At 51.0% G+C, this 22,472-nt stretch overlaps 6 protein-coding genes across 6 annotated transcripts; 3 read left to right on the plus strand and 3 right to left on the minus strand.

Annotated features, from left to right (window-relative positions):
* Nucleotides 1–509: 509 nt before the first annotated feature.
* On the minus strand, nt 510–2,264 carry UHO2_05337 (uncharacterized protein; the record flags this gene model as incomplete). Its single annotated transcript, XM_041560153.1, has 5 exons — nt 510–532; nt 616–658; nt 734–760; nt 852–944; nt 1,029–2,264. 5 exons carry the CDS (start codon nt 2,262–2,264, stop codon nt 510–512), a joined length of 1,422 nt encoding a protein of 473 aa, XP_041416087.1.
* Nucleotides 2,265–2,805: 541 nt separating this feature from the next.
* Nucleotides 2,806–4,584, minus strand: UHO2_05338 (uncharacterized protein; the record flags this gene model as incomplete). The annotated part of the gene is made up of 1 exon (XM_041560154.1): nt 2,806–4,584. The coding sequence occupies one exon, from the start codon at nt 4,582–4,584 to the stop codon at nt 2,806–2,808; it is 1,779 nt and encodes a 592-aa protein (XP_041416088.1).
* A 388-nt stretch (nt 4,585–4,972) lies between these two features.
* Nucleotides 4,973–6,466, plus strand: UHO2_05339 (uncharacterized protein; the record flags this gene model as incomplete). Its single annotated transcript, XM_041560155.1, has 1 exon — nt 4,973–6,466. The coding sequence occupies one exon, from the start codon at nt 4,973–4,975 to the stop codon at nt 6,464–6,466; it is 1,494 nt and encodes a 497-aa protein (XP_041416089.1).
* Nucleotides 6,467–7,166: 700 nt separating this feature from the next.
* On the plus strand, nt 7,167–11,090 carry UHO2_05340 (uncharacterized protein; the record flags this gene model as incomplete). The annotated part of the gene is made up of 1 exon (XM_041560156.1): nt 7,167–11,090. The coding sequence occupies one exon, from the start codon at nt 7,167–7,169 to the stop codon at nt 11,088–11,090; it is 3,924 nt and encodes a 1,307-aa protein (XP_041416090.1).
* An 818-nt stretch (nt 11,091–11,908) lies between these two features.
* Nucleotides 11,909–12,574, plus strand: UHO2_05341 (putative endo-1,4-beta-xylanase A precursor; the record flags this gene model as incomplete). Its single annotated transcript, XM_041560157.1, has 1 exon — nt 11,909–12,574. The coding sequence occupies one exon, from the start codon at nt 11,909–11,911 to the stop codon at nt 12,572–12,574; it is 666 nt and encodes a 221-aa protein (XP_041416091.1).
* A 388-nt stretch (nt 12,575–12,962) lies between these two features.
* On the minus strand, nt 12,963–15,086 carry UHO2_05342 (uncharacterized protein; the record flags this gene model as incomplete). The annotated part of the gene is made up of 1 exon (XM_041560158.1): nt 12,963–15,086. One exon carries the CDS (start codon nt 15,084–15,086, stop codon nt 12,963–12,965), a length of 2,124 nt encoding a protein of 707 aa, XP_041416092.1.
* Nucleotides 15,087–22,472: the final 7,386 nt, after the last annotated feature.

Genomic DNA, 22,472 nt, shown 5'->3' on the forward strand with positions numbered 1-22,472 from the left:
AATCGCATAAAAAGAGTAGAGCTTTAGTGGCTTCTCTCAATGCCAGCGCATGGAATAAACCCACGTCGGAGCATGAATTATTCTTTCGCCCCTCACTCCCACCTCTCTCTCTCTCCGAGGCCCGGCCCAAGGAAAGTGGGTGGGGATGGGAGAAGTCACAGGTTAGTATGACGATAAGACACTGTTCATTACCCCCCCCCCCCCCCCGACCTAAAGCCTCACGTTGAAGCTAGCCGATGGAAGCTTCAAAACAAAACAAAAAACACGCGCCTCGTCATATTGCATTTATCACCGAGGATGGCCGAACCCCCACCGTCCCCCCCACGCTCTTACTCGTTCTGTCGGTGTTCAGATGTCACGATCGAACGAGGTTCGGGAATGTGGTACTAATTGACGTTGGTTTGATCCATTTCTGTTTGTGAAGTGGCTACCTTATTTGTTGCGGAAGAGAATTGAGCTGTGGGAAGTGCGTGTCGCTAGGCGTCTTATCCTACCGCTTTACAGGGAGTTTAGACTGTGATTGGACCTTTGTCTATCAGACTCAAACCGAGCACGTTAGCTGCTGTACCATCATCGTTCCGTTGCCAAGAGAAGAAAGGGGAAGGGGAGACTTACTCAGAAAAACTTCTAGCTCGGCGTTTAGGGATGGAAGCTTTGCCTACAACACCCAAGACGACGTTGGTTTCAGTAATCATCTCTCTTTCCAAGCTGAAGAGGGATAAGGCCAACTTACTTGACACTCGGCTGGCTCGCGACCAACCTACACCACGCCAAGCACGCCAAAGACGAATGTTAGACAAAGCGTCAACTTCAACACAACAGCAGGCGGAGGGAAGGAGAGGCAAACTTACAATACGACCAATCTTCTCCCAATCCAAAACATAGTTTCGTGGATAAACCTCGCAGAATAGAAGCATCATCTCTTGCCTTGTCCAGACCCCACTCTGCAACACTCGAAGAAATTATATCGTCAGCATCCCTCCTCATCACTGCCATAGACAGAGAGGTAGAGGGGAAAAGAAACTTACCTTGGGCTTGGCTTTGGTCCTTTTCACCGCTTTGCTCGGGGTGCTGGGAGCCGCGGGAGTGCGAGTCTTTTCCTCGACCACGATAGTCGGAGAGGGAGTGGGTTCAGTAGCTGGAGTAGGTGTAGCTTTCGGCTTTCGAACGTGAGTGCGCTTCTTTTTGTCGGGTTTCTCTCCGCCTTCGCCAGCAGGAGTGGTGGGTGTGGCGGGAGTCTTGCGCTTTCTAGCAGGCGCAGGCTTGGTCAGGATGGTGGGTGGGTTAGGCATGCCAGCCAGAGATCTGAAAAACTCTTCATTCATCTGCGGCTTGGGATGTTTGGATGGCGTGGGTGTGCCTGGACTGCTGGGGGGAGTGTTGAGGTCGATGCTGCACGAACTGGTGGTGTTGGTAGTGGAGGCAGAGACGGAGGGTGGCCGAGTGATTGAGGCTTCGACGTTGTTCCGAGGGGTGGTGTTGGCGGTCTTGTTGCCGCGACCGACACGAGCAGTGCGAGGTTTGCCACCACGGCCGCCACGAGGAGAAGGTGTAGTGTTGGCAACAGCCGTGGTGGCGAGAGGCGAGGGTGTGTGAGTGATAGTACTACCACCAGCTGCGCCTTCTCGAATAGCACCACGACCACCACCACGTCCACGTCCACAACCTCTACCAGTGCCACGAGCGGTGCTGCTTCTAGCCGTCTGTTTTTCCTCCACCAACTCCTCTTCAGCTGCTGGCTTCGGAGGCTCAGCAATCTGCGGCTGCTCTCCATCCTCACTCTCCCCTTCACACTCGCTCTCTTCGATTTCTTCCTTACTGTTCTGCTGTACGGCTGGCTTCTCCACAGCAACTTTTTTAACTTCCGTCACCTTTGGCTGCTCTTCATCATCGCTTTCCTCCTCATATTCGCTTCCTCCATCCTCTTCATTGTTCACCTGCTTCCTGGCCGGGTTTTCCAATACATCTGCCTTTACTTTGGTGACTTTGTCATCCTCCTCATCATTCTCATTACCGCTTGCAATCTCATCCTCCCCTTCCTCCAAACCAAGATCAAGAATCTCCTCTTCATGATCGTCATCATCTCCACCTTTCTGCTGAGCGAAAGCCTTGGCTGCAGGGCGAGAAAGCTGTTCGACGACCTCCTCTTCCTCCTCCTCCTCTTCTTCTTCGTTGGAAGAACTGAATCCGATCAGGTCAGCCATGCTGTCGGAGAGTTCTCCGTTCGCTTCGACTTGTTCGAAGTTGAAGCCTTGGAAAGACATTGGTGTCAAAGCTCGCGAGTCACCGAAGCTGGTCTTGAGAAGTGGCCTTGTGAGCGAGTTGGGTCCGTGTCGAGGGTTGGGTAAGGAGATTTGCGAGGTTTGCCCAGTGCGATGTGAGCCGATGGAAAGGAGAGGGGGCGAAAGAAAGGTTTGAGTTTATATTGTACCTCTTCTTACAGCCTCCCCTTCCATCTCAAAAGCGCACTTCGTTGAGCTCAACATTCCGCACTTGAATCCACAACAAGCCCATTCATAACGACAAAGCCCTCAACTCAAGAGCGGAAAGCGAGACGAACGAATAGATTCCGCACAAACACGCACAATTCCGCACTCTGGACACAGCTACGCTTTGTCTTGACTTGCGCCACCTCACGGACTCGTTCTACACAAATCAAGCTTCACACACAAAGGCGATTGTGTCAATTTTCATTCCCTTCAACACTGAACCTCAGACAAAAGTCGGCTCTTCAACTTCTCACTTCTCCGCCGCCAAAGCATGTGTGATTAGGACTTTGATACACCCTCTTTCGCACTGTGGAATCTAAAGTTCCTGTCCATCCAGCCACCTATTCAACAACGCCAAAGCAGCATCAGGTTGATCATAAGGCACCATATGACCGGCCTCATAGACAGTGGCCCAAGTCAACCCACCTCCACTTTGCGTCCTACCTGCCTTGTCCCCATCCACTACCCATTCGTAGTTGTTTGCTTTCCTCCATTGCTCGCTTGCGCTCCAATCCAGCGTACTGACCCATTCGTAGTTTCCGTTGTGGTTGCAGATCCAATCCAACGTACCCACATAGATCAATGCGCGCACTCCTCTTTCGAGGAGGCCGGCAACGTTGTAGCCATTATCGTGGGTCGAGTCTAGCATTCTACCAAAGCCTACGTTGACATCTTCGTTGCAACTAGCAAATTTCCCGATCTCATCTTTAGGCATCGCACCAACAAGGTCCCTAACATCATCTCGATCCAGATACATTCTAATATCATCCGTAACATCATAGCAGAGGTTGGGGGAGAGACCTGACTTGCAATCGTCTTTGATGTTGTAGGGGTTTTGACCCGTGTACAAGTATGGCGCCTCGATTTCTTCGGAGCATTTGTCCATCCACATCGAGCATAGGTCCGGGTTGTAGCTATCCACGCAATGCTCAGCAAGAGCGGTGCGACATTTGGGCACGTAATTATGCATACGCTTGCATGTGTCGATGGAGAGGATGGGTTCTACTCCACCACGTCGGGTGCATGTCATATCGTAGTATCCGGAAATCTGTTTGGATACATCGGTCAACCCGTTTCCGATAAGAACTCCTTTGAGGTTGATAAGTTGGTCCCTGTTAGGCTTTTTGCCAGCTTTCAGCGCGGCCCGTTCGATAGCATGATTCTGATCCGCCACTTCCGAGGCGAAGATAGGAATGTATCTACCACCGTAACTTTCGCCAGCCATGTAAAAATCGTTACTCTTGAACCTGTCAAATGCGCTAAAGAAGACGCGGAGAAAAGCGTAGACGTCCTTTGCGGCTTGTTCAGTCGTGTAGACCTTCAAATCGATCTTGGAATACGAGTAGCCTACACCGACGGGTTGATCGATGAAGAAGACATTAGCGCGATTAGTCCATGACTGAGGATGCCACTTGGTGCCGTTGATAGGAGGACCAGGAGTCAATTTGCCTTTGTTCTCCGGAACTCGGCAGGGACCCAACTCCATAAAAAGACCGAGGCTGGAGGAACAACCAGGTCCACCATTGGTCCAGAGAATGACAGGGTCTTTGGAAGGATTGGAACGAGATTCGAAAAAGTAGAACCAAAGACTCTTGCTTCCGTAAGCGGTATCGATGTAGCCAGACCAAGAGGTGACGGTGGGATCGCAGAATGCGTCCGGGTCCACATCGTGTTCTTTGAGCTGGCTGGCGGGAGGGGGAGAGTAGAGCTGTTTGATGCGAACTGAGACGGAAGGAAACTCGCGATGCGTGAGGACGATGAATTCGCCTTTTTGGGTTGCGATGATCTGTTCTACGTTGGAAGAAGCGAATGCGGCAGAGGAGATGGTGTCGAGGGGGAGTTCGACTCGGACTGGACCGCCCATACCAGAGGCAGTGGTCAGGAGAGAGTCTAGCTGTGATTGAGCGCTGGATGCAGCAAGAGCAGGGGCAGCTACAGGCTGCTCAGTGTCGAAATAAGTACCCGGGCGAGCCCAACGACCGTTTGTACGGGCACCAACATCCATGTGGACTTGGCCAGTAGCATCGAGGCTAGCAGCTGTGACGGCGATGGTTAGAAGCGCCGCAAAGCACGAGAGGAAGGCGAAGCTCTTCATCATTCGCAAAAGAGAAAGAAAGGGTTGACCAGAAATGGGTGCCGGACATGTGATGGTGTCATACGATGATGGAGAACGAAGAGAAACAAGGACTGATGTTACTTCGAGTCTAAGTCTAGCCGCGCAAGCTTGTCAACTGTCAGGGTCGCACAAAGCACACGCACACGCACAGAACAGAAGAACGCACGAGCCATCCTCTTCTCTTTTGGATTGCCGTTGAGAAGGCCGACAGGCGCGAATTTCCTGAATATGTTAGATCTTTACTTTTCTGCCCGCGAAAATTTGGTGTTGGCCTCCACTTGTGCAAGTCAGCCGTTCAACTCGGATCTTCTGATGCGACCACCATCCTATCTAACCAAGCAAAGAGGGCAGTAGCAGCAGCAGCGGCATGTCGGGTTTAGCATCGCTGGCAGGATACGGCAGCGATTCGGACGAAGATGCCAATGTTCCATCCACCTCGACTTTGGTCGCAGCTCGAGTAGCGTCCACTTCGAAGCCATCCTCTTTGAAGCCATCCTCTTCAACTTCAGCCTCTTCTTCACGCCCAAACTCGATCCTCCCACCGCCAAAGTCTGGACTCTCCTCGAAGCTACCGCCACCATCAACAGGTAAGAGTAATACCCAACCAAGCGGAAGTGGCCTTTCTCTACCACCGCCTTCGAGCTCAACCAACAAGCGCAAAGTGATCAAGGTCGACTCCATTCAATCTGTTCAGGATGGCAACGACGATGATGATCAGGGGAACCGTTCAAAGCTGGCTGAGACTAAGAAACCAAAGCTTGGCAGCGCTACAGCATCGAAGCACTCACTATTCGGAATGCTGCCCGCGCCAAAACGCAAAGATGACGAGATTCTGGCGGAGAGAAAGAAGGAAGCGGACGCGAGCAAGGCAGCAAAGGCGGTGGAGGATTCGGAAACACCAGCATTGACGGAAGCACCACTGAGGATCAATGAGCGGGTAGCGCGGAGTGCCTCGCCAGAAGCAGACCAAGGTGCAGCTGAGGCGTCGACTGGCAAAGCGAAGAGCAAGAGCAATGATGCCTTCAGGGCTATGCTTGGATTGAAACCTGCTGCTAAGCCGGCCATAAGCAAGTCATCTACATCTGCTCAACCGGCAAAATCAATAGCAGAGAGCCTTGTCATCACTCAACCATCTCAGCAATCTCAACCTTCTGCACGAGCAGCTCAAACGTCAATGCAAAAGCATCCCAACGGCACACCTGCCAGCGGCGAAGCAGCAATCAAGACCGACTTGGCACCAGTCGATTTCTTCTCCCTCGGCAGCTCACGATCATCCGCAAACGCTCCATGTTCATCCACAAATCCATCATTCAGCATCTCCGCCGCACCAGTCATCGATCAACCTAACATGCAACGCTCAGAGCCACCCTGCACCTCCGCACCTGAAAGCGACGAATATCCAGGCTGGCAACTCGACCCGGACGGCTCGTGGCTACCCATCACACCTGAAGCTCAAGCCCAGTACGCTGCGTACCAACAATCTCTCCTCCCTCCGCAACCCTCCACGGCTACCATCTCGAAAGCAGCGTCAAATCTCGACGGTACGAGGGACCTCCTTGCAGCGGGTCTAACGCCAGATGACATCCGAGCGTTCGATGCTTCTTCCGCTGCCCGCGAGGTCTACATGTCAAGCAAAGGCGGGGGAGAAGGGGATAGTGACAAGTACGCTGCTGCGGCAGAATTTGCAGCGGGTAATAGAGAGGTAAGGCAGGAGAGGAAGCCAGGCATGTTGAAAGGTCTGAGGAAGGGTCAGTTGAGTAGTTTGGTGAGTTTGGCGAGTGAGAATAGAGGCAAGATGGAGGACAAGTGGCAGAGGGGGAGGGATGCACAGGCTAGAAGGTCGAACCAGTATGGATGGTGAGGCCTATCTCGACTGCTACTAATAGTCCATGCATGTATCTGCTGCAACGATTCTCTTTCTAATCGTATCTGTTCCTTCGCAAGGAGGCTGATGTTGTATGTGATTGGGTAGTGTTGAAGTATGTGCTTCAAATAGCGTTGATCACAAGTATCGATTGCGATAGAGAGCATAGCTAAGTACATGATAAGGATGTATTGCCCAGTGAATGATGCTGAAACATGACGGGGTAACTATGTTGGGTATTAGTTAGCTGGCATGCTGGTAGCTGTCTCGATAGTCGATCAGGGTAGCATGATGCGAATCCGAGTGAGCCAAGATGGCGTCAATGTTAGATCGAATTAGGAGTCACATAGGAAACAGAAAAAAGAAAAAGAAAAAAAAAAGAAAAACAGGAAGAGAAAAAACTGAAAAAGCGAGACTGTGAGATCGCAGTGGCAAACATAGCGGGAATTTTTGAGCAAGTGCGTGCACAAGCCACTCCCCGTCTCCCGAGTTTCTTGCTTTCAACACTTTCATCCTTCTCTTGATCCACCTTATCTTCTACAAGGCAAACATACATCGCTTCGAACGCCTTTGCTAGATCCCTCATTTCGCTCTATGGCACGGGTCAACTAGCTGCTCAACCCATCCAGACAGGACCACATCCTGACAGGACCACATCCAGACAGGACCACAGCCTGTCTTGGGACCAAAGGAGACCATGAACGCCTTCCCCTCCGAGCTGCTCCACCATCACTTTGCGTGTATGGTCGTAGCAGGACTGACCTCACCCTCCCCCAAACCAAATCCACCACCAACACCTGCCTCGGATGGAGCATCCACTTCGACCTCCGAAGCCGCACCACCAGGCCACCCCACCGTCCTGTTCCCAGACCTCACCAAATCACTCCATGACATCCTCGCTTCGCGCGGTCGCAACACTCTCTGGCACCCAGCTCGAGGTCGGGCCGCCGTATTCCACACTGTCTTTGCCGACCATTCGTTCCGTCTGCCGCCGCTGAAAACGAAACCTTCAGCACGTCATGTCCCACCGCTCCCCAGCATCACTTCTGGCTCCACCTCCACGCCTTCAGAAGCGAGCATAGCTGCGTTCTCCAGTCTGCCACCACGGTCTCCCTTGTCGCCACTGCATCCCAACTCGCCTCAATTTCCAGATGGGTTGATTGCGCCAGTATGGGTGAGAAAGCATCGAGAGCTGATCCCTTCGGTGTTTGTCTCTTTCCACACGCTTCCCAGCGCCTCAGAGCCAGATGGACTCAAAACAGCAGACGAGGGCCTCATCAAGACGATCTCCGAACGCAGACGCACACTCGCAGAACGAGGCATCAAACTCACTCTCGTACTCCTAACCGAAAGAGAGATGCTAGATGATCCGCAGCTCGAAGCTAGATTGAGCTTCATTCGACGTAGTAGCGGGTTAGATTCCAGGGCGAGTCTCTTCGTTCTCACCCCCGTCAGCAGAGCAGAGTTAGGGGAGTTTGTAGCAAGTTTACATACTGCTCTATTCGAACATGCTGCAGATTTCTACCGAGAACACGCACGAAGGGTTAAGCGTAAGAGGACAAGATATCCTCCACCGCCATCTACATTGCAGCCTATAGCAAATGCTATCTCCACCCTCCCCACCCCTTCCACCTCAACCAAGCCGATCGGAGTGAACGACATCCCCTGGCTCAGTCGAGAAGCTTGGATTCTCCGCTCAGAGTACAAGTTGGCTGTTTTCGCAGAACTTTCATCCGACATCCAAGAAGCTCTTGTTCGCTATCGAGGAGCTTATGATCTCCTATGCACCTCCCCGACCGCTCTTTTGGGATCGACACTTATGCTGCCACCTAGGACGAAAAGGTGGGCAGAGGCAAAGGTGCTGGCAGACACACTTGCTATTCGTATATGCAAGCTCCTACTATACTCAGATGATGGGGAGGGAGCAGCGATATTCTTTAGAAGACATTTGACGAGGTTTACAGAGTTGAGTACAGGCTGGGGGATCGGTACATCGACATTCGAGTACTGGAGTTGGCTTTCTAAGCAGTACAAGCTTTTTGGGCAACTGATAGAGCATGCGACGCGGAGTGTACACGGTGCTCCACTACCGCCGTTTCAGCTGCCACAACATGCTCCACCCCTCCCATCTAGGCTACTCCATCCCGATGCGGTAGGCAAAGTCGGTGGAGGGGGCGAAGGAATGCTATTACCCAACTCCAACGCAGTTGCTGTCTCCATCTCTCCCTACTCCACCCTGCAGACCGCCGGCGCCTACTACCTGCTCGCTGCGCTATGCACCGTTGAACGTCGCATACGCTTCCTCCGCGCCTCTACTATCCCCTCTTGGAACCAGGAAGAGGAAAACACCCCACTCGCACACGAAAAAAAGGTAGACCATACAGCACAACTCACCGAATCGCTCACAAAGTCATATGACGCATTCAAACGCGCCCGACTCCACCGATCCGCACTCTTCGTAGCATCACGTATCGCGACGGCGTACCACGATGGAGGACAGCACAGAATGGCACTCAAGTTTTTGGAAAGGATATTGAAGAGTTATGCAAGGGAAGAGGTGCGGGAGGTGAAAGCAGGGCTGGTTGAGGTTGCCGTTGAGGCGGCGGTGGTGGAAGCGGATGGGAGGATGGCGACAAAGATGTTGATCGAGGTTGTGGACGAGAGGTTGCCGATGGATGAGCCGAGGAGGGAGGGGTTGGTGCGTGCGATAAAGAGTTTTCTACAGCAGCAGAGCCGGAATCAGGAGGGTGGGCAGGAGAATGGAGAGGAGAATGGAGAGGAGAATGGAGAGGAGAATGGAGAGGAGAAAGAAGGTGGTGTAGGGGTGGTGAGTGCAGGTTTTGTAGGGGTAGAAACGGTATGGCCGGTATCAGAGGTTGAGGTTGGTGCCGAGGTTGCTTTTCAGGTTGTGCTTAGGAATGGGTCGGGTTTTGATCTGACGGATGTGTTGCAAGTGGAAAAGATGTCGGTCGAGATAGAGAATGGAGAGCAGACGAATACTGTTCAAGTGACTGCCAGCAATAGTTCCTCCGCCGACGCAGCCCCTGTGATCATCGACCTGGGCAAAATCACCTCCAACACAACAACGCAAATCGCAGACCTGACCCGCATCTTGACCCATAATGGAAGCGTCGCAATCCAAGCCACCCTCCCCGCTACTTCCGAAGGCTTCATCCGCATCACCTCCATCAACCTCCACGTTGGCACCACTACCACCAACAAGCTTGCCCTCACTCTCGACCTCGCCCTTCCCAACGCCACTGACGATGAGCCAATCCAACCACGATGGCTCCTCCCTTCCGGCCGAAGAATCACGCTCGCACAGCGACCAGACTCATGTTCGACACGGGTCAAACCAAGATCGTTCAACGTCTCCCTCACGGCCACAGCTCCGTTTGAGGCGGGGTACGTTGATGAAGCGATCCCAATCAGCATTTCCCTGGTCAACAAGGAGAAAGAGGCGGTGCTGTGCTGGATCGATGCTATCCTGCAGCCTAGTTACGATGGTGCACACGACACACTGTCTCCCTCCAAGCATGAAGATAGTGGGCCGGGGCAGAAAGTGGAACGGCTAAGCACGGGAAAGATTGAAGCGGGAAGGAAGAGCGAAAATGTGATCTGGTTAAGGCCGAGACAAGGGGCGGGGTTGCGGACTGTGGATGTGAGTGTGGGTGTGCGAGTTGCAAGAGATGAAAGAGATGGAGAGGGGGAGCGAGTGGCTGTTAGTGCGAGTAGGAGTATGGTTCTTCCTATTGCGGCGCTGGTGGATGCTAAGGCTTGGACGAAGACCACTGACGCTAAGAGAGAGGGTGCAGTTGGGAAGAGAGAGAAGGCCTTGTTGGATTTCGATAGCGACAGCAGTGAGGAAGATGAAGCATCGGAGAAGGCTGAGGTTCGAACTGGGTTAGAGGTTGCGATGATAGGTCAAGTTCCTGTGCACATCTCCACGGTTGAGCTGGTCTCAGCAAAAAACGTGATCCCCTCCTCCTCCGACATTGCTGCTGCAGAAGAAGCGGCACTTGGAGAATGGATCCTCGACGACCGCTTCTCTTTCTCCCGTATGCTTCCCTCCACCACCCGCGATCTCTCATGGCGCATCACTTGGACTCGCACACCAACCTCGGAACCAAACACGACACTCATCCCCGTCCCCCTACCCACTCAGCCCTCCTCATCCCCCTCGCCACAAAACATGAGGCCAAGTCTAAGCCTAACCCTCAACCACAGGCCAATCTCGCGTCTACACTACCCATTCAACCTCTCCCTAAGCGTCACCAACCATAATCGCACACGCTCATACAAACTCGTCCTCACCCTGGACTCTGATCCGAACTTTACCATCGCCGGCATTCGCCGTCTGAGCATACCATACTTGCTACCGGGCCAGACGAGAAGGTGGGAGCATCTGGCTAGGTTTGTCCCGCAGTGTGTAGGCGAGTTGAAGTTACCCAAATTGAGCCTTACAGTGCTGGATCCACAAGCTGGGATAGGGCAAGAGAGTGCGACGTTGGCGGTGATGCATTCACACGACGAGCGCCGTGTAGATGATGGTGGGTGGAGCGATGTTGTCAAGTTTAGATGGGAGAGTGCGGGTGGGGGGAAGGTTTTGGTTTGCATTTAGTCTTGCTGCGGCTTCAATGTATTACACAGTAGGTTTTGATATCGAATAGTTGGACAACGATTGTTTTGTTTTGTGTCGTTTGATTCATTGTCGGACAGCTACGAGTGAGGATGTGAGTAGATGTCACACCGGCGATCGCAAAGTCGAGTAGCATTGATCGCTCCAAGAAGGGCTTCGAGAGTTGAAATCCACTGTCATTCGCACTTTGCATCAGCAGAACTTCACTGCAGGCTTATGATTCCTTTCCGTTCTGGTCGGCTCCAGACGGGCAAGCGATCCAAAAGAGCACGGTCCAATGCATGCAAAGCGACGAGAGACGAACGGGACGGTCGCTCAACTACTACCCTGCGGTCCTCGGTGTGTATGCCGGTTCTACACGGACCCTTGGTGCAAGAGGAGAAGAGGGTTGACACCGAATTGCTAATGCTTCTAAAGATAAAGATGCATTTGCTGACACCAGGATCCAGCGCTGGTGGTGGTGATTGTATTTGCATGCGATCCTTCTAGTCAGTAGCAAGGCGGATCTTTTGTCGAGTTTGATCGCCTTGTACAAGACCCGCAGAGCATGAGATTTGAATGGCCTTCTGGTAGCAAAACAGGAAAGAATCGTTGTAATGGCGCAGTGCCAACCGGCAACTTTCGACCGGGACCAAGCGATTAACGTTTGGCCTTCTTGCGCACGAATCCTTGTCAATAGCGAAAGAGACAGGTGGCGAACATAGAAAGTCAAACGAGAAGAGATCTCACTTACAGTTCTCACAATCCATCATCATCCAAACTTGCCTCTGAACGAAAGGCCTCTCTCAAGCTCCTTAAGAATGAAGTCGACCACTCTGCTCGGCTTGGTCACCACGGTGGGTGCCGCGGTCGCTTCGGGCAGCCCTTGCACCACCGGCGACGAGCGGGCGTGGATCTCCAAGCGGCACTCGATCGACTACGTTCAAAACTACAACGGCCAATCGGCAAGTTTCAAATACAGCCAGTACGATGGCACTTATTCCGGATGGTGGTCCAACCCGCAGGACTTTGTTATCGGACTCGGTTGGTCCAAGGGCATTTCGAATCGAGTGGTCAAGTTCAGCGGCAGTTACAACTCCAACCAAGGCTCCTACCACGCCGTATACGGATGGCTCGACAAGCCTCTTACCGAATACTACGTTGTTGAGAACTATTCCTACGATCCTTGCAGGGGAAGTGCAACGCAGACGGTCGGAAGTGTTGTTTCGGATGGTGCAAGCTATAGGATCTGCAAACATACACAGTACAACCAAACCTCGATCCAGGGTACAAAGACTTTTCATCAGTACTTCAGCGTTAGACAGTCAAAGAGACACTCGGGTAGTGTCGCTTTGGCCAAGCATTTCAACGCTTGGAAGAAATATGGCTTTGCTAATGGCGCCGCTCACCCGGATTTTAATTACCAGGTCTTTGCGACAGAGGCTTTTGCCGGATGGGGCAATGTTGACGTTAAGATCAGCGGGTAAGGCGCTCCTCGGCTTGGTCAAGAACGGTTTGCTTCCCTCGAACTCGGACGACAGCGAGGTTTAAAGCCGTTTTCTAGATTCCGAGGTCGTGGCCAACGAGGGCATGGTCTTTGATGCTGGCTGGCTGGCTCGGTGGTTGTCGCAGAAAGTGGCAACCAGCCTTTTGATCGAGACACCTGCACACATCCTGCTCCTTGGACCCCTTGCTCTTTATCTGCTGGAATATCGAAAAAGCCTCCTTACCTCGCCTCTCCTGAACCCATACTCACAACTTGTTTCACTCAAAACCCCCCAAAGCCTCTCTGAACAGTCGACACACGACAAACAGAAAAGGAATGCAAACCGAATCTTGTTTGTGAACAAAAGATCCTAGACGCAATCACATAGTCTAACCCATAAAGACACGCCACAACGAACGAAGCGAGAGCTTACGACAGCCCTGCTCCATCTCCTCAGAACCTGCTGCAACAGAAATGTGCCCCTGATCGCGCCCTATCCGATTCAAAGGCTTGATAGCGCCTGCAAGCTTCATTCCTGGAAGAACAGCAGTTTTGGTGCTGCTGCAGACTTGAGACAGTGGACGCTGTGAGGCAGGAATCAGCGCTCGAATGTAGCTAGACCTGGCGATGCCAGGAATTGCGTCTGATACGTTGCACTGCATTGCTTGCCAAGAATCCGCCGAGGCCGGTCGCACTTGAGGACTGGAATGAGAGGCGACGGCTGTGACGGATGAGGCGTTGCCAACCTTGTTTCTGGGGGCTGGCGGGGAGTCTTTGTAGGCGGAACGCAAGCTGATCTTGAAATTTCGCAGAGACTTGAGCGATTGCTTGGGCTGTCTGGCGGTGTCGGGATGCTCGTTCGCAGGTGCCAACGCTAAGGTAATGGGAGGGGAAGGAGCCGCACTGGGGAACTGAACGAGTTGTTCAAATTTGCAAACCAGTTCTTCTTCCCTTGGAGCGATACGAGTGTTGCTCGATGCTGGCTTGGACACGTGTAGCGATGGTACGCGGCGAATCGTTTCAGCCTGTGCTTTCATGGAAAGTCGGTTGTCGGTATGGTTGGAGAAGCCCTGGAAGGGAGCTTTGGCATTACTTGCAACTTGACGGGAGTCGAAAAGGGACACTTTTGCGGTGGCGAGACCACGCTGTCCTCGTCTTTGTGAGGAAACGTATGGCGAAGCGGGTCGGTCAAAGTGGAGAGGAGTAGAGGAGCGTGCTTTTGCAAGTTCTTCGATCGAGAGACTGGTGGTGAGGTTTGCATTGGCTGTCTGGGGCAGCGCTTGCTTCTCGTTGCGCTGAGCCAAGAGGTCGCTCATCACGGCATGGTCTCGTGTGGGCGAATCAAAGGCGTTGCGACGAGTGTCGACATGCTTGCAGGCTTCATCGTTTCGCTCTTCGGCGACTCGGTGGGGGCTACCTCTGCTGTTCTCAGCTGGAATTGGCTTGGTTGGGGGATACTGATTGACAGAAGCGTTGGCAGCTGGAGCTCGAGACATCTGCAACTTGTGCTGGCCATCTTGACAATGATGATCGGCAGCTGGGATCGAGTCAGCTTTGATCTTTGCTGTAGCGGGACCTTCAAGTTTGGTCTCTCTGAACCAAGAAAGCATAATCATAGCCTCGAGACCTTGCGTCGCCGCGCGTCGGATGGAGGAGAGGAGCAGATCGTCAAGCTTAGAATGGCTGCCATCGAGGTGAAGTTCGAGCTGCTGGACAAGCTCTAGAGCTACCAAACGGAAGCAAGAGAGTGCGGACTCGAACCGGTGCATCGATGTTGGTAGTCTGTTTGAAGAAGCCGAGTTTGGGCCGTGCTGAGTGGTAGCGCGAGTCGTTTGTGCTTTCAAGTGCTTGCCAAGGTCGAGACAGGAAAGGATGGCCTCGAAATCATCTGCATCGTCTGCATCGCCTCCGGTCTTGTGCATCGAGACGGGGACAGGCAGATCAGGATGGACAGAAGAGGCAATGCTCGGAAGACTTGCTTGGGTCAAGTGAGAGCTGAAGTGAGAAATTGCCATAGGCGCAGTCGCTGTGAGAGCAGGGTCAATCTCGAGCGCTTCGCCGGCGTTCTCGTGTCCGTCGTAGATTGGCGGGCCGCTTGATTGGGAGGAGGACTCATGTGAGGCACCGCACTGAAGCGGGCTTGCTGGCACCAGCGTATCCTCTGATGCATTCGAGGAGCTGCCGTAGGAGCTTGGACGTTGGGGACCCTTATGAGCGTCATGATTGCGGCTATTCTGCTGTTGCAGCTGGTTTGCTATTGTGTGCGGCGGCGAGGGAAAGGTGGATAGCGCAGATGCGAGGGAATCGGTAGCGTTGGATGAAGGAATGTTCAATAGGGAAGCGCGAATGTCAGTTGTAGGAGAGAAAGGGGCCGAGACTTGGCATAGGTAGCTTCCTGTGCGCTTGGTAGCTGAGTCCGGGTTCAAGCACTTGGAGGTTTGGATCATGAAGGGCTTGCTGGCATCGATCACAGAGGAGGGCTGCGCTTGGAGCGTCGTCATGGTAGTCGACATTGGTGAGATAATGTCTTGGCTGGGGCGATCCAAGGGGTGTGATCGGAGGTGGTGCTCTTATACCTTGGCCTCTTGCACGCCGCTGTCTGCTGAAAGAGGGCTTGGCAGCAGTCAGATTGAGGATGATCGGATCTCTATTGAGGGCCATTTCTGGCTGCCCAAGTGGGGCAAGATAGGATGCAAGGGCCCGTTGAGCTCTCTGAGCCATAACCTCGGGCCTTTGTCGGAAGGAGGCGGAGGCATCCCAAAGAAGAGCAGGCCTAGAAGAGCAGACATAGAAGAGCAGGCATAAAAGAGCAGACATAAAAGAGCAGACATAAAAGAGCAGGCGTGTCGACGGCGAACAGCAATCTGGCACAAGGTGGATGTGACGATATCGAGGAGTGACTTTTTCGGAGGCTGAGCTTGATTGAGTACGCTGGATGTCCCGAAGCTGTCGCATTTGTACATTTATGCCCACTTTCTTGGCGTGTGCGCAAGGAGAGTTTGAGTTTGGCTCAGCAAGCCATTTTTTGGGCGTGTGACTGCTGACGAGGACAGCTTCGCTCCTTCCGATCTTGCACACATACACACACACACACACACACGTCAGCGGGAGAGCGGCGAAGAGGTGAAGGAGACAAGAGAGTTGGAAAGAGAGAGTTGGAAAGAATGGGCGAAAGACGGCAGGAGCTGGTGGTGGAAAGGCCGACGTCTCTCATTCGTGCGATACAGTGCGAGCAACCAACCTGAGAGATTTGAGACTTGGCCGCCAAGCCGATATTCAAGTGCTTGAGCGGCGCCAGGAAGGAGAGCTATGGTAGTCATTGTGGCCATAGCTTGCCTATCTGTGCAACAGCAGCGGCTCTAATCATGTGGGCAGCACAAGAGCAAGTTGTCTTGTGTCCACGGTGACACAGAGTGTTGTGCGCCTTCATTTGACTGCAGATGAACATGGTTGCGATGCAAAGTCAAGTTGACGCTTTCGTCCAAGTTTGAGTGTCCAACTTTGAGCAAGGGACGAGATGCAGGAACAGCTAGGCGCAGGACCACTTGATCGTCTACAATTGCTGTGGCTCCAAGCTGCCTGTGATGTGAGCCAGATTGGGCTCTCTGCGCAAAACAAGCTTTGCATATTCACCTCGAGTCTTGCCATGGTCAGAGGGAGTTGCACTGGCCTGCCAGTAGCCTCGTCGTTGCTTCGGTGTTGCCATGAGAATTGAGTATATCTCTACTCTTCGGCCGGGAAGCGTTTGAGTCTACTCGTCTCGCCGCCACCTCGAGGGCAGCGCAGCATTTTTTTGGTGTCAGTGCGATGCTCAAGTGCGATTTTCGAGGTGCCAAACAGTGCGAGCCTGATGAGACCGTTGATAGCTGCACAACAACAACAACAACAGCAGTAGCGAGCAGCGAGCAGAGAGCAGCGAGCAGCAGTGGGTGCTGACAGGCACTGGGGCTGCAAATTGTTCATTTCGCCCACACTACTGCATCGTCGCCCACTTGATTTGACTCGCGCGCTGAGGAAAGGGAAATAAGAAAAGTTCCAGGCTCTCGACCTTATCAGCATAGGGCCTCTCGGATAGAGTCAAGCTGCAGATGAAGGCTGAGATGCCGCTTCCAATTTGGCCGAATTCTCTGGTTTTTTAGCGAGGCCAGATCGAGGTCGGCTTGCGCACAGAGAAAGCGTCAAAGGAGAAAGGCGGATATGCGCAAGTCCCCGTGGCGCTTTAGAGAGCTGTTTCGCTTCGAAATGAGAGCGAGCTTGTTTCAAGCAATCCAAGTTGAAGTGAAACATGCCATCCAGGCTGTCACATCTGTTGGCCGCGCGGTTTTGAATTGCTTCAACTCCAGCATGACCAACTGCCAACAAGGGAGAGAAAGAGATGCTATGATTGCAAGCCAATGGAAAGTGAATGGAAAGTGAATGGAAAGAGAGGCTTGGATTGCATGTTCGTGTGTCGGTTGCTGTGCCCTTTCGCGAGGCCCCAATCTGCTGCTGTGCTCTTGCTTCTGGCTGGAAGCTGTGTCTCCCATTTCGATAGCATGGCAGTTGAAGTTTATGCAAGACACCACTTCGTCCGGGCTACATCCTAGCTCCTTTCATACAGGTGTGAGATAGATGCAATACTTCAGATTTCTTGTGAACTATGACTGCAAGACCATCTGTATATATACCTTAGTCTCATGCTTGAGTAGCTCTGTTTGTTGCCTGTTAGTGAGCATGCCATGTGCTACCTTGGAGTTGTCTTATCTGTGCCTTGGCATTGTCTCCCATGGACCTCTTCTGATTGGTTGCCACACATCAGCCAATGCATGCATGTCTCTCATTCCCTTGGTGACTTGGCTTTCCCACATCTCAGCTAAGCTCCTGGTAATTCCATCACATCTTCAACTCCCCCCTTTGATGGTGTTCCCAGTCCTATCAAGCATGCTAGTCTCAATGTGTCCAGTCCTTTAAGTGGTTTTGTTAGCATGTCTGCCACATTCTCAGCTGTCTGGACATACTCCATCATTATGTCTCCATCCTGTATGTGGTCTCTGATGAAATAGTACCTGGTGTTGATATGTTTCAGTTTCCAATGTTTTGCTGGGTCTCTGCTCACCTGTATGCACCCCTGGCTATCCATGCAAAGTACTGGCTTGACATTTGGTAGTCCTAAATCCCTGAGCAGATATGAGAAGAAGAGAGCCTCTTGTGCAGCTTCCAATGCAGCAATGAACTCTGCTTCCACTGCTGACAGTGCTATGCACTTCTGGATGTGTGACTTCCAACTCACCAGGCATCCATAAACAAATGTGACAGTGCCAGATGTGCTTCTATGCCCATTCATTGGGTCTGATGCCCAGTTCACATCAGTATACATAACCACTGGCTGGTTTGCATGTTTGGTCATTTCTCCTCCCAATCATAGTTGGTATTCACTCATTTGGTTGAGATATTTCAACAGGTGTGTTGCTGCACTCCATGCTCCAGTTGTGGGGTTTGACATGTAGTGGGCCAGGATTCCCATGGCAAAGTACCAGATTTGTGTCTGTCTTTATCTTGAGTACCCACCTGGTGTCTATGGTGTTCATGCCAGATGGGAGGTTTGTGACCTCCCACATGCCCATTGCTTCTAATCCTTCTAACTCCTTTCACATCACTTCCTCCCAAAACCTTTTATCTGGCCCTGCTAATGCCTCTTGGACTGTTGGGTCAAGGTTCCTTTCTTCTTTGGCATTTGTGGCTGTGAGTCCAAAGGAGCTATTGTCCATCAATGGTCTGAGACTCTGGTCCTCTTCAGTGTCAATGGTTGGCCCCATGTTTGTATATTCATTTAGTGCACCCTGGTCCCTCTCATCAAATAAATCTGTTTCCAAGTAACTCAGGTTTTTGGTGTCTTCTTTGCTCATCATTGTTTGAGGTGCTTGAATGTCCATTGGCTTCCATTTGATGTGGTCAATCCAACATTTGGACTCTATGAACTTTGCCAAATTACTCCAGAAGACACTTGGTTTATAGTCTGGACTATAGAATAACCATCCTTTTCATTCTAGACTGTACCCTATAAATATGGCTGCCACTGCTTGTTGATCCAATTTCTTGTTGTCTCATTTGACCTTTGGAATGTTCACCCAGGCCAAGCATCTGAAGACATGGAGGAGTCATATGAGCCTTTTGGGTGATCAGTTGAATATCACTTCATATGGGAGTTCATTATCGGCATTTGGGGTAAGGTTTATCTTGAATGCTGCTGCTCAGATTGCATATGGCCAGAAGCTCTTTGGCAGACCTCACTGTATAAGTAGCATTTGCATCTTTTCACTCAAGCTTCTGTTCATCCATTCCACTTTCCCATTTTGTTTGCTGTTGTATCCCACTGTTGTTTGCCATTCTATTCCTTTGTCCTGTGACCACTCGAGTGCTTCATTTCTATGCCACTCTGTTCCTTGGTTGGATTGGATTGCTTTTAGGTTCCTCCCTGTCTGTGTCTTGAGGAATGATACTATTCTCTTAAGTGCCATGAAAGCTTGACTCTTTCACAGCAATGGTTGCACATAAACATACTTGCTATGATTGTCAACAAGCACCATTATGCAGGTGTGTTCTGTTGTGTGTGATGCATCAATAATCAAGTCTATGTGTACAAGGTCAAGGGGTGCAGTGGTTCTTTCTCTGCTGCCTTGCCCCATTCACATGACTGTGCTCTTGGACTGTATACACTGCTCACATGTCAGAGCTGTATCTGGGTCCATATCTGTTATAATATTGTTGCCTATCCTTTTGATGATGGCCTTTGCTTTGTCTTGACCTGGGTGTCCGAGATGTTTGTGCCAAAGCTGTTCTGTGGAAATGACATGCTTCTTCACAGTTGGCTCTAACTCTTCATCAACACCCTCAAATGGCTGTGCTGATGTCATCATTGCACTCTCCTGCCATGTGTCACTCTGTAGCTCTAGTAGGCCACATTTGCTGTTCTTTGATATCTTGAGTAATGTTCCATTTGCTAGGTGTATCTGTCCACCTGCATGATCTAGGGTCACTTGTGCTCCCTCATCTGTCAATGAGTTGGTTGATAATAGGTTCACATTGAGATTTTTAACATACAAAACATTCTGGAGCAATACATCTCCATACTTGGTTGATATGCTAGTGTCTCCTACAGCAGTCACTTCCAAAACTTCTCTTCTGGCAGTATAGATATGTTTTCAGCAAGTTCTTGGATTGATGAGTGTGCTGTAGTTGTTGACCATGTGAAAGCTAGTGCCTGAATCCAGAATCCAACAAGTTGTTTCTCTTGGATTCATGGCTTTCTTCCAACCTGGGGTGAGGGAACACCAAGCCTCCTAGTTGGACTTGGTAAGGGGTGAGTCTTTAGGGATGCTGACAGATGCATCACATTGTCTTGCTCCATGTCTGATTTGCCTGCATATGAAGCACCGAATCTTTCATGGTCTGTTGTCAGCTTCTTGGGTTGTTCTGTCCTGGTCACTTCCACTGGTGATCCTAGCATTAGCCTGTCAGGGATCAAATTTCTGGGTAGGAATGCTCTCCAAGGCCAATTGGTGTGTGCTGAGTGCAGTGGCTAGTGCATCAAAACTAAGTTGATGTACTGTGGCAACTGTCTCTCTAAACACTGGGTGGCAAATCATACATTTCTGGAGGGCTGAAAACAGGGTATTGTCTGTGAACAGCCTTCCAAGAATGCTTCCTTCAGCTTGGATGGCTCTTATGTCTTGTATCAACTTCTGAGCATCAGCATGGAACATCTTGACATCACCCAACTGGGTGATTAGAGCAAGCTGACAAGAGGTCCTGGTGGCTTCTTTGCCCAATCCGGTCTCTATCTTGTTCCAGACTTGACTGAATGTTGTAAGCGGTCATGTGCCAGAAACCAGATTGGGTGTTTCCGATTGGTATCAGTGAGGACAATCGAGTAAGATCTACTTGGGATGTTTCAACTAAATGTAACTAGATGGCTTCGTACTGGTAGGTCTTGGCTGACTGCCTTGAACACTTTGTTCAGAGGTTGCATGGCATGTCTGTTTATTCTTTGGAGGGAGAGTAGTACACTCTCCTTTACAGTATGAGTGTTTGTAGTACTGTTGCTAATGCTCTCTAATGTCATCTGGACTGTGATATGCTTATTGCCTACAGAGGATGGGAGTTACTGGACTGCAGGTGTTGAGGAACACCACCTACAGTTGATGCCTAACAGTGATACAACACACATGTTTGGGGTGTTGTTGCAAAGCTCTGCTATTGCAATGATATGTAACTATGAGTCAAGTAAAGAGTATGTAAGGTATAGAGTAGAGTGGATGAGGATCCACTCATATGCTATGGTAGAATGAGAGTATTTATGCATTTGCTTGGTGTCACCTGTGACACCTCTCCTGCTCCTCCTGAAGGGCCTTTGCCTCCTCTCAACACTCTCCCTTCTGCTGGTGTCGATCCCTTTGATGCTGCACTTCTACTGCTTGCACTGTGTATTGGTTTGTGTGATACTGCCCCTTTGCCTCCATGCTCTTCTTTGCCTGGTGATGTGTGACAACCCCTGCAACACAGCTCCTCCTCCTTGTAGACAATCCCCAGTCTTCTTGACACAGCTCCTTCTCTCTTCACTGGTGACCATCTTCTCAACCTTATCTTGTGAATCCTTTAACCACATGTCAGGCCCTGTTGCCAAGCCCCTTGATCATGTGGTCACCCCTGTGCTTGGTCCTATGTGGCTGTACACACATACCCCTTGAATGGTAACCATCTGTGTGCTGCTGAGCTCAGTCCCCACTCCTGCATGTGGTTATCCCCATGTGCTTCTCCTCCTAATGCCAGTATCCTCCTTCCTTCCCGATGCTTGCTCGTGATGGCCGACTTGCTGAGAACATGCCAATCAGACTGATCCTGATTGATCCTTGTGAGATTAACCAGGATCCTGGAGTGTGGTTGATCTTGCAAGTCATATGTGCTACCAACCTGATTAGATTGTCGATTCCTGATGATTGCCACAGATCAATTTGGTGCACACTTCATATGCTGATCTGCTGATCCTGTGACAAATGTGAGGTACTCTCTGATAATATCCAGGAGAAGGTAGTTCACATTGTATTCACCTATGGTGTCGATAGTGCTGCATATGGCATTTGTCAATGCATCATTGAATGAGCAACTCCATTTTGGATGATCCACATTGTAAACTCCTTCCAGGTGTTCCATAGCATGGGGCACAGATCTGAGGAAGGACCTTACATGAGCACTCCAGCTATAGTAGTTCTGGGAGGTGAGCTTTGGTACCAGTTCAAGGAGTTTGGCTAAGGTGCAAAAACTGTACCATTTCCCAATGTCATCATTGTCTGACTCAGATTTGGGGTCATTGTCGATCTCATTGCCATTGTTGGCAGTGTTCTCAGCCTGTGGCTGTCAGATGATAGTGACCTTCTTGATCCTTTTGGATCTCTTGGCAGCTTCACTAGTGCTAGCTTGGGATTCATTTTCTTCCACCATGATGGGTAGTCATCCAGCTTGTGACTTCAGACTCTTAATCAGTTGAAGTTTATGCAAGACACCACTTTGTCCAGGCTACATCCTAGCTCCTTTCATACAGGTGTGAGATAGATGCAATACTTCAGATTTCTTGTGAACTATGACTACAAGACCATCTGTATATATACCTTAGTCTCATGCTTGAGTAGCTCCATTTGTTGCCTGTTAGTGAGCATGCCATGTGCTACCTTGGAGTTGTCTTATCTGTGCCTCAGTGTTGTCTCCCACAGACCTCTTCTGATTGGTTGCCACATGTTGGCCAATGCATGCATGTATCTTGTTCCCTCAGTGACTCGGCTTTCTCACATCTCGGCTAAGCTCCTGGTAATTCCATCGCATCTTCAACTGTGGCAGATCTGCCTAGATTTTTCTTTTAGAAAAAG

This window comes from Ustilago hordei, assembly GCF_900519145.1.
Source record: "Ustilago hordei strain Uho2 genome assembly, contig: UHO2_contig_13, whole genome shotgun sequence".
Classification (NCBI taxonomy): Eukaryota; Fungi; Basidiomycota; class Ustilaginomycetes; order Ustilaginales; family Ustilaginaceae; genus Ustilago; species Ustilago hordei.